The sequence below is a fragment of the Humulus lupulus genome, chromosome 2 (assembly GCF_963169125.1).
Source record: "Humulus lupulus chromosome 2, drHumLupu1.1, whole genome shotgun sequence".
NCBI classification, from domain to species: domain Eukaryota; kingdom Viridiplantae; phylum Streptophyta; class Magnoliopsida; order Rosales; family Cannabaceae; genus Humulus; species Humulus lupulus.
Genome location: NC_084794.1, coordinates 194,409,010 through 194,420,411, shown reverse-complemented (window position 1 = coordinate 194,420,411; position 11,402 = coordinate 194,409,010). Strand labels below are relative to the sequence as shown.

General features: G+C 36.4%; 1 protein-coding gene across 2 annotated transcripts; it reads left to right on the top strand.

Moving 5' to 3' along the window:
- The first annotated feature begins 2,798 nt into the window (after positions 1–2,798).
- Positions 2,799–10,462, top strand: LOC133818840 (uncharacterized). 2 transcript variants are annotated; one of them, XM_062251934.1, is made up of 4 exons: positions 2,799–3,020; positions 3,496–3,590; positions 8,698–8,969; positions 9,225–10,462. In XM_062251934.1, the coding sequence occupies exons 1-4, from the start codon at positions 2,991–2,993 to the stop codon at positions 10,037–10,039; spliced, it is 1,212 nt and encodes a 403-aa protein (XP_062107918.1). In that variant the 5' UTR covers positions 2,799–2,990; the 3' UTR covers positions 10,040–10,462. The 2 variants fall into 2 exon arrangements, with proteins under 2 accessions (XP_062107918.1, XP_062107920.1); XM_062251936.1 differs by lacking the exons at positions 2,799–3,020; positions 3,496–3,590 and adding an exon at positions 5,046–8,269.
- Positions 10,463–11,402: the final 940 nt, after the last annotated feature.

The following is an 11,402-nucleotide window of genomic DNA, read 5'->3' as shown; positions in this document are numbered from 1 at the left end:
TGCCACTTTTATCATGCCACATTTTGGCAGGATGCTGCGATCATGAACACCACCTTCCCCCAAGTGTGCCTAGGTCATTGGAATCATTTCAGAGAGACCGACACTAAGTATACATGGGACGACGATGTGCTGAAAATGCTGAAGGGTGATGATAATCAATTCCCCGTATCCTGGCAAAATGTGAGTGAAGTATATTTTGCCTTGCACGTCGAGAAAGTTGCACATTGGATCACCATTGAAGTCTCCATTCCAACGTGGTGCATCAACATTTATGATTCCAACCATAGCGTGCTTAGTCCGACTCTATTGGAGGAAGTGATCAAGCCTTGGTGCTTATTGTTGCCTTCATTGTTGTGGTGTTTTGTCACTATCCACCAATGCAAATGCAATTGGAAACAACTAGTTGTTTGCATCCAATGCAACAACAGTAAGCATTTGACCACCGTACTTATTCTTCAAGAATGTGTCGTCCACACAAATGACAGGATGACAGTACTGGAATCCACGCCTAGAAACACCGAAGGAAAAGAAGCAATACAAGAAACGACCATCTTCTGCTACAAAATCAGTAATTGTACCTGGGTTCTTATGCTCCAACTGACATAGGTATCTAGGTAACTTGGAGTATGATTCCTCAGGTGTCCCTCTAACATACATAAGAGCATTTTCTCTGCATCTCCACACCTTCTCATAGCTCATTTTACCCCAATATGGTGCTTCATGTCCTCCCTTATGTTGTTTGCCATGTACCGAGTACCATCAGTAGCAAATTTCCTCTTGATTAGGTGGCCTTCAACCCACGGTGATGCTTGACGGTGGTCCTTATATCGAATTTCTTGTGACCAAGTGTGTACTTCGTTGTATACAATAATCTCGAACATTTCAGATCGCATTTTTTTCTTACCCCTCAATCTCCAACCACAATCGGGATCCTTGCAGGTAATGTACCACACATCAGTCCCAGATTTCTTCACCATAAACTCAAAATTATTCTTCATCGCAAATATGGATGCTTTGGTTTTCAATTCAAGCTTGTTCTGAAAGAACTTGCCAAGGTGCAATTCTCCTGGAGCTTTGCCGGTTGAGGAATGATGTTGATGTGAGGTTTCTATATCCTCTTTGGTGAACATGGGAGCACTCCATGTTCTATGATCTTCACCTAAGTCCAACGAAGAACTCCATCTAAAACTGTCATCGGTTCTACTTGGACCTGGACGACTATTGCTAGTCTCAGGTGTTTGCCGATCTTCTATTCTGCACTCCTCAACTACCATAACATTTGAACTCTGTGTTGGCAAATCTGCCCTAATATCTGGCCCACCAAGATCTGTTGCATCAGCAACAGGATCGTCATTGACATAAGGATCGTAGCCATAGGGATCGTACTCCGTTGTGTCATACAAATATGGCGGATCTCTAACAAAGATATCATCATGGACTATAACGTCTAGATTTGTCTCGGGAACAAATGTCCCAACCTCACTTTGAGTTCCTTTGAAATCATGACATGGGGGAGAAATGTTCTCTTCAAATCGAACTTCTTTATTAACGCTGGGAGAGGCCGATGCATTTCTTATACCTCCTTTCTTAACCAATGTCACACATAGAGGAATCAACTTCTCTATAGATTTCGATGCTAACCCAATGAATGCACGCACATGCCTATCATTTTTTTATAACGGTAGGTTTGACGGATTGTGATAGGCATGTGTACAGGACCTCAATTTTCAAGTCATGCACACATTTATCCACTTCAAGCTCATCGTACAGAATGTCAAGCAGTTTTTCATACGTCACACCCTTCTCCAAAGGCAGAACTTGATTTTTAGCATCCCTGAAAATCCAATCCCTATTTTTCAGTTCCTAAACACCATTGAATGCAACAATATGGAAACAGTCGAATTTGTATCAAAAAAACAAAAAATAGGTCAAAAATTAAAACTATAACATAGAACAACAAAAAATCGATTTATATCGAGGTCAACCTATCATGGTCCAACTATCGAGGTCAACCTATCGATGTCAAACTATCAAGGTAAAACTATCGAGATCAACCTATCGAGGAATATCGAGTACAATCGAGGTACATCGAGTCCCATCGAGGCATATACTACATACATTAAGTTCTATGCCTCTATCGAGGTCCATCGAGTCTCATCGAGGTACCCATTTTCCCTAAAAGTGTGAGGGGTTTATCGAGGTCCATCGAGGACCATCGAGTCTCATCGAGACATATCGAGGTAGACAAATAATATAAACTTATGAGGGTTTTATCGAGATCCATTGAGGACTATCGAGTCTCATTGAGGCTGTCAAAAAACCTAGAAAAAAACCAAGAAAGAAACTAAAATCAATTTCGACAATGAAAAATTACAATAAAATATGAAGACATACACAGATCTGTTCGAAATAACAAAAACAATGTTGATAAACAAGTTTCCTCACTATATATAATAAATATATTACCCATACAATTTTGTTCCGAAATCCAAAATAAAGTTCTTGCCTTGAAAGGATTCACAACTTGCCCCTGAAATCCAAGCTTAAAAATTTGTATAGATTAAGCTGTCTTTTTTTTTTTAATATGAGAGCTTGAGAGGGACAAAGTGAGAGATAGGGAGGAAGAAGACAATTAGAGAAAAAAAATATGAAAATTTATGATAGGGGTATTATGGGAATCCAGAAATACTAGAATAAAAATGTGATGGTTTTTTTTTTTTTTTTTTTTTTTACTAATTTAATGCATTAAAAGTCAAATTTATCTTGTATAATTTAGTAACTAATAAAGGGACAGATTTTGGTTACAGTGGCCTTTTGGGGAAATTAGGCATGTAGACCCAGGAAATGAAATAGGGTGTTATTTTGGTAGAGCAACGCAGGCGGGAGTGGGATTCCATTTGCGGAGGCTCAAATCAATTCTAGTGAGTAGTGACTGCAGATGAGAGTGTAAACTTCAGTTAGCAGCAACAGCAGCAGCTTTCTAATACATAATGGCTTTTGTTTTTAGAAAAATTCAACAGGTATTTCTCTCTGACTTTAATCTTATGGATTGAAAATTGATGCAATTGTTCAACATTTTAATTTCGAATTTAGTTCAGCTCACTTCTTTTTTTGATTAATTCCCACCCCTTTACATTAACAATAGATTGACACTTAACCATTGTTAATGGTTTCGTTTTTAGAGATATGAGTGCTGGAGCTCTAAAAACAGAAATAGGGAAGATAATATGACCTCAATCACTTATCTGTTTGATTTTTGCATTCATTTGATCATCAATCTGGTTAGGTTACGTCGTGTTGTGAGCGAAATCTATAACGGGTTTATCTATCATAGCTTGCCTGAAACAATATGACTTTTTGTTTTGTTTTTTAATGGATGTCCTCTAATTAAATTCAATGCTAGCTAGCTATGGTTGTAAATGTATGAAAGGAAATTGTATGGATTTCTTTAATTAGACTGTTCTTATCATATATAAATATATTATATCTTTTCAGGTTGTAAAAAGTCTTGGAAAAAATAGAAAATTCGCTAAGGATCCAAGGAAACTGCAATATCAGGTAGACATGAACCGCCTGTTCCTATATACCAGGTTAGTTTCACTTATTACAACTTTCCAATGCATCAATTGTGAAGATGAGTAGTCCTAGAGGCCTACAAACTTAGTTGTTATGTTCAAAATGTTTGATATGTCAAATTATCAGTGTGTAGCATTACTATAATTGAGCAGCACAACTATTTGACAAAGTTTCTTTGTCATGTTGTTGTAACTTTGTATATATCTCATAGGATTAGGTTCATTTTGTTTCGTGATTTAGTCTTTCTAAAGCCCCTGCTTCTATTTGATTATGTGTTTTTACCTCCATATCTGTTCCTCAGTTTTATTGGCATCCTTTAGGTATTCTTTTCAGTCTTCCAACAGCGGTTGGCTGAAAAATGTTTGTGCTTCCTTACTAGTGCCTTATTGATTTTCATGGCATATTATGTTAGCACTAGTGGTTCTAACATGGTTAAATGGTTGAAACATTTATTGTAATTAATATTCTCATCTTACTGTGAGTGCTTCATATTCATGTCTGTACCGAAATCTATCTTTCTGAACCAGTCTTGTAGTTAAGAGATGTATTTCCAACCCAGTCACAAGACTCACAACTAATTGATTGCTTTTGAACAATATTTTTAACCACTTAATTTGTCATTTTTTTGGGTGTTCTTCATGAAAATCTAAACATTAAATATTCAATTTCCATGATGCTACACTTGTACCATTTGTATCTGTACCATCAACTAAACCTTGACAATCTTAAACAAAAAAAATCTGCAAATTCTGTAGTTTACAACCGTTAGATCCATAACAAGATAATTCCAGCAAAAATTGGCTATCTCACCTCTGCATTCGTTAGCACTAACCTTACTGTCAATGCTAAACAAATGATATTGGGTATACACGATGGTTTATATGCATCTTACTATAACCATGCTCTCTTCCACCACCAGTCCTCACTATTAATTTCTTTTAAAGATATTTTTTTCCTGTTCCCCTGTACAAGATCTGACTCCATAAAGCATAAACTCAGTTCTCAGTTATCATCCTCCCATTTATGTCTTCCTTGCGGTTCAAATATGATTTAGGATTAATATGCATTTGTTTTTTAGAAAATGAAACCAATGTGTTCATAAGGAGTTTAACAAGTGTATGCTTTTCTGTTTGTACTTTTGCTTTATCTTTAGGAGAAATGGAAAAATTCTTCCCTCAACTATTACACTTATCTTGTTTTACCCTTGTATTTTTCTTTTGTTTTTTGCGTTGCAAAAACACTATAAACTTTTACCATTTTAAAATCAATGCATTCAACCACAAAATGTAATTATCAAAAATAATATTCAATTGGTTCTTATGTGTCATCTATTAATCGATAGATTACAGATTATTGACAAAATTCATCATATTTTGAATAACTCTCTTCCTTTGTAATATATTTTACTATTACTACAGCTACTAATTCTAATAACATATGACGAACTTTGTCATGTCTATATTATTATAATTTATATAAATATAAAGGGGATTAGCAGTTGTAGCGGGTACAGATGATGAGAGTGATTTAAAGTATGATGAACCATATCAATAATCTGAAACATAATAGAAAGACTATTTTTACAAATATGGTAATGGTTCAAGAGGTATTTTTACAACAACAACAAAAAAAAAATATAGGGGGGCAAAACTAGACAAGTTCAATAGTTTGGGGAAAATTTGCAACTTGTCCTTAACTTTATTAATAATAGAATTTTGTTCCATGTCAAAGGGAGAAAAAAGAGAACAGAAGATGTAAATCAAAGCCTTCTTAATGGCAACCCAAGAACCTTACGACTATGCTTAGTGGATTGACCTTTTTATGTACCCCTTTGAAGTAAAGTTTCACTGCAAGGACCCTACCATTTGCCATATTACCTTTTAATTGGCTCTGCTCCATTTTTGAATAACAAACACATGGCTTGTGGTTTTTGTTTTTATTTTCGAACTAGTTGTTGTCTCCAATATGTATTTAAATATCAATAATTTAGTTAATAATACTGGTTTCTGTACCAACTCTGTTTGTGGCAGGGGCAGCTACCTCCTTTACAAACTTCTACGTTTTTTTATGGATATTTTTGTGGATCCTTTAAAAAAATTATTTATTAAAGGAAAATAGAAACGTAAGGTCATGATGCTGGTTTTATTACTATTTATTATCATTATTTTTCTTTCTGCTGGAGTATAGCTCTTGAGATTGAAATTATTTTATTACCTGTCTCGTTATCTGCAAATTTTGAGGTACTTCTAAAATACATTCCTCTCACCATGTGAACACATGTATGTCATATTTAGTTAATCCACCATTGAATTCCTTAATTCATTCAATAGACATTGATGCAATTGGTCACAATTATTTGTCTAAACTCTAAATGTATAATCATAAATATATAATATTTTAAGAAAATTTAATTGATGAAACCATTTTTCATCCACACCTGAGAAATCTCGTCTTTGTCTAATGAGCCAACCTAGGCTGACGGTTCAAGGGCAAATTCCGACTATTGCTTCTTACCCCCCTTGAGTTGAATCATGTTGTCCGCCTTGATTTCCCACGGGCTATTAGTGAGCTGAGATATGGCCTAATTATATCAGCTACGTGTTCCGACTATTGCTTCTTACCCCCCTTGAGTTGAATCATGTTGTACGCCCTGATTTCCCACAGGCTATTAGCGAGCTGAGATATGGCCTAATTATATCAGCTACGTGGATACCACATGGCCGGAGCTGCTGTCGTCAGGTCCTACCTCTTTAGCTCGAGGTAACCAAAGGTTTACCAAGATTATTTAAATGCCGAGTCAGGAAAATAAAGACCGCAGGTCAAGAAGGCGTCCAGCTCGAGGTACGAGCTGGAGTTGGAAGCTGTGACCCTTTATAAAGTCAACCACACAATATAAACATGCATATATCAGACATCACGTGTCTGATATATCCCTGAATTCTCGGACACGCAGCATGAACGTGCGTATTCAGGCACCCACGACTGGGTTGGGCCGTGCGGCCCATTATCCCCTTACTTGTTGATTAGACCACACTTCATTTGTCAGGTTTTAGGAATTAATCATGAATGTCACAGAAGTGACATGATGGGTAAGAAGGTCACGGGATGACCCCCCTTACCAACTCCCAGGTGCCCTCTCCTATAAATATGGAGACCCTGAGAGTTGCAAAGGGTTGGATTCTATTGTGTAACGAAATATCCTGTAAAGAATACCAGAAATATAGCAATAATATTGGCTGGTGGAGTAGAAGGATTTTAACCTTTGAACCACCTAAAAACGTACTTGTGTCATCAGTCCATTTAAAGATCATCCATTTGTCTCGGTTCATTATTAAGCACTAATCTCTTTCTCTTATTTTCTTAATTATCTGTTGGCGAAGAACCGCGTCAACACATGTAAATACCGATGAGTGATTTGACTCCAATATGCCTCGAGTCACTGGCTACCTTTAGAACAGACTCAGAATCAGGTACGGAAGGAAGTGAAGATGAAACATGCTTGCCTTACAGTCTAGGATTTTTCTTTTCTTTGGCTTGAAAATATGTCAGAGATAGGCCCTTGAGCTTGGACTTTCTTCTTTTATAAAGTCTTAAATCGGGTATGAACTCAATTCTTGGTTGGATCTTGCTTGGTATTCCCACTTTGCTTGGATGGCACCTTTTGCCATTGATTAGGACTTTTCCACATTTCATCGCAAAGAGGATTTAAGGTAACTGAGCTAAATTGTGCTATTCTCTTCCTGAACCCAAAGAGTAAGAGTAAAGCATTTCATTTCGGGATTTAGCTTATGTCCCCTCCTAATCTAATTCCATGCCCTATTAATGCCAAATCCAAGACATAGTTCACGCTTGAAAGTCAAAGCGAGTATTCTTCCCATTGCTTCTAATAAGATAAGACAAACCATTACTAATAGTCATTCCAATAGATGGGGGTTCAATAATTAATAAATTTCTAACAACTTGTTCTGTCATAGCTTCTTCAACTCAACCTCCTCTAGAAGGAAAGTAGCATAAATATATCAAGAGAGATGAGACTTTTAGTGAAGTTTATGACACAACTTGCATTCCTATGACACTTTGCTTCTCTTCCAAGAGAATGAAGTTTATCACGATTTATGCCTTTTAGTGGCTTAACCCCCTTGTTGTTAGAGTACAGCGATGAGGGTTTCTCTTTTGGACAGCCCAATACAACGACTTAAGAAGTACATGGCTGCTTTGCTCTGGAGCTGTTGCAAGTGCTCTCTTCTTGCAAGCTACTAACGATTGAGTTCCTCAATGGCTAGCCTAGCCTCGGTATGCCTACTCTCTGCCGATGAAGACATTAGAGACATGTCACACTTTGTATAATTTAAAGTCATGATCTCAAAGTTTTGCTACTCGTATTGCGGACTTGGAGGCCTTGAAAGATCAGTACCATGATCCAATCATAGGCAGATAAGGCAGTGAATGCCAAACAACTATTCTTGTGAATTATGGCTTTTTAGCGGAGGCTAGCCATAAAGATTCCGAGGCTAATGTTTCACTAGAAGTGAGCATGACTTCTCTTTAAACAATAATTGATGATCTTCACGTCGCCATAGTTGAACGGGTGAGTCTGAATTCTGAGATAACGCTGCTGAGACTACATTCAAAGGAGCTGTTCTTGTGAAGGCTCAGTAGGCTTAGAGCTTTAGAGGGAATAGTACTACCAAGAGTAAGTACTACACCTTTAACTGTGAATCTATTCTTGATACGAGTAACTTTGTTTCTAGAGGCAGAAGCAAGGGGAGCAAGTGATGGCAATGACCCCCACTTTTTTTATTTAAATTTTTTTATGTATATTTAGTCTTATTTTAATTTTACCCCTATAAAAAGAACTTTTTTTCAATAATATATTTACTGTTATTCTTATTTTGCCACCCTTTAAATTTTTTTCTTTTAATTTTGCCTTCATTATAATAAGAGGCTGGCTCTGCAACTGTTTGCTACAACTTTTATTTTTTAATAATTTTTTGCTTTCTGTTTATCTGAGTTTGGTGCCATGAAATTAATGCCACTATTCTTATGCTTGTAACTATATTTCGTTCTTTTTAGATTATCTTAAACTTTTGCTTACCAGAAAACTTTTATTTTATTTTTCAGTTTCAATCGTCTGGGAATGAATGCTGCAGAGGCAGATGTAGAGGAGATCATAGACATGGCAAGTAAATTCTCTTTTTCTGACCAAGAGAAGCTTGTCCAAGAAACTGTCCATTCTCAAATTAAAAGCTTTTGCGTGACTATGGATGAAATTCTTGTTGATGTCGATAAGAGAAATGAGCCAAGTGAATCACCTCAACGATCAAATGTGGCTTCTGGCCGAAGTGGCCTCAGTTTGGCTATTGGTAGGAACAGCTCGCCAACTAATCATCCGGGTATGTTCCTATCGGAAATTTTCCCAAATATCTGATATTAGAGCCATCGTAAAACTTGTGGACCACTATTATTCCCACATCTAGCTATTTCTGATCCAGGAATTTTGAGGACATTATGAATTGAGGCTGGGTCAATTAATTAATTAAGAGATTTTGGTGAGCCTCAATTAATTAATCAGTGCTAGAATAGTGTACTCTTTACTCTAGTTATTGCAGAGTATTTGAATGATCGTTGATAATGATTTTTCAGTGCAGATGTACCTAAAACTAGGCCATTAACACAAGCTGAAGTGTCTCAGAAAATCAGAGAAATTTTGGGCTACACACTTGAAATCAAACCTTCTCAGATACCTCACAAAGAAGCAGGGCAAGGTTTATTTTTAAATGGTGAAGCGGATGTTGGTAATGTGGTTGCCATCTACCCAGGTGTAATCTACTCTCCTGCCTATTACCGCTACATTCCTGGGTACCCAAGGGTTGACGCAAAAAACCCATATCTGATCACAAGGTATGATGGCAATGTGATCAATGCTCAACCTTGGGGTTCGGGGGATGAAACCTGTGAGGTTTGGAATGCGTTAACCATTCCAAAAATCAGCCCCAATGTGCAAAGTGGCGAGAAAGGTTCAGATAGGTTGTGGAGACTCCTAAGTAAGCCTTTGGAAAGCAAACAAGTGCTCTATGGTGGTGATGTTGTAGATCGAAGAAATCCATTAGCTTTTGCTCATTATGCCAACCACCCTGCAAAGGGTGTGGCCCCAAATGTTATGATTTGCCCCTATGATTTTTCATTGACTGAAAAGGATATGCGAGTTTATATTCCGAATGTTGTTTTTGGAAATTCAGAAGACACAACAAATATGAAGAGGTTTGGCAGCTTTTGGTTCAAATATGGGAGCTCAAAAAATACTGGGTCTGATGTTTCCTTTTTGAGGACTCTTGTTTTGGTGGCTACGAGAGCTCTTTGCAATGAGGAAGTACTTTTGAACTACAGGTTGAGCAACTTGAAGCATCGGCCAGAGTGGTACACTCCAGTTGATGAAGAGGAAGATATGAGAAGATGGAGCTAGTTTTTGGAGGTCTGTATTCTGTGTTACTCTTTGTAGCGTTGCCTTAATTAGATACTTCAGACTAGGGATTGCCTGCTTTAACGGCTCAAAAGCTCCAAATATTGTGGGAGCAGAATATTTTTCTGAGGTGGTTTTACTTGTTTTGCAATAATCCGTCACATTCAGATGTCAAGGCAGTAGCTTGTCTGAATGTCTAAATTTTTTTTTTTTGTCGAAAACCATCCACATCTTGGATGCGGGAATGGTAAAAAACAAAAACTGATGGTGTGTACCATTGGATGTTACAATACTTCATACTTGTGTTAATCATACTGCTCGAAGAAAACTCCAATTGCAGGCCTCTGTTTTGTTTTCACCTAGAAGGTCATACTAACGTAGAATTTCATTGTTCAATCTACCTGTTTTCATGAAGCAACACTTCAATTATGGCTATAATATGACACAATTTATAATTATATATAGACGTTTGTAAAGAAATATTTAAACTAAAATGATTTGTTTTTTAGCATACCAAATTTAAGAATATGCATAAAAATGTGAGTAAATTTGTTCTAAATAACATAACGAAAATAGATCTTAAAATGTTTGTCTGAGGATAAGTATAATTTTATTCTCTTATGTTTTGTTTAAATACCTATTTACATTGGGATAGGTTCAATAGACAGATTTTTACACTAATTTTACATCAATAATACACCATTAGATAAAAAGATTTAATGGTTAGGATTTGAGCATAGAGCTCTTTACATAGGGAAAACTAATTAAACTTTATATAAATATGGACAAAAAATAATTAACCAAAATATGGAAAAATTACTTAACAAAAACGAAAAAATATGGGATTCCCATAATTTTATGAACCTGATTACCACACAAATTAACAATTTTCCTATAAACTACTAACTACAACATTTTGATCAAGAAACATAATTGCCAATCACTAAATCTTTCTTCTCCGGCTACTGCAACTCGTTCTCGATAGTTTCCGACAATCACATTATCTTCTCTGGCTACTGCAATTCGTCCTCTATTGTTTCCGACCGTAACATCATCTTCTCCGGCAACAACACTCTTCTTCTCCGATCAAGAAATCAAATTTTTGATCGCCTGCTCTTCTTTTTCTCCGGACTTCTATAATAATCGAATTAACTGCTATTCTCCTCTGGCAACTGAACCAGAATTTCGATTCTAGTCCAACAATCACATCTCCTTCTCCGAAAAATTATCTTATTTTAGCTATGTTTTTACGATTTCTCAACAAGTAACATTTAAACTAAACAAAATCTTGCTTGAAATATACGACATAGAAAATAATAACACAAAGAAACAGGAAATTACTTTTTTATTTACTCACATGAAACCG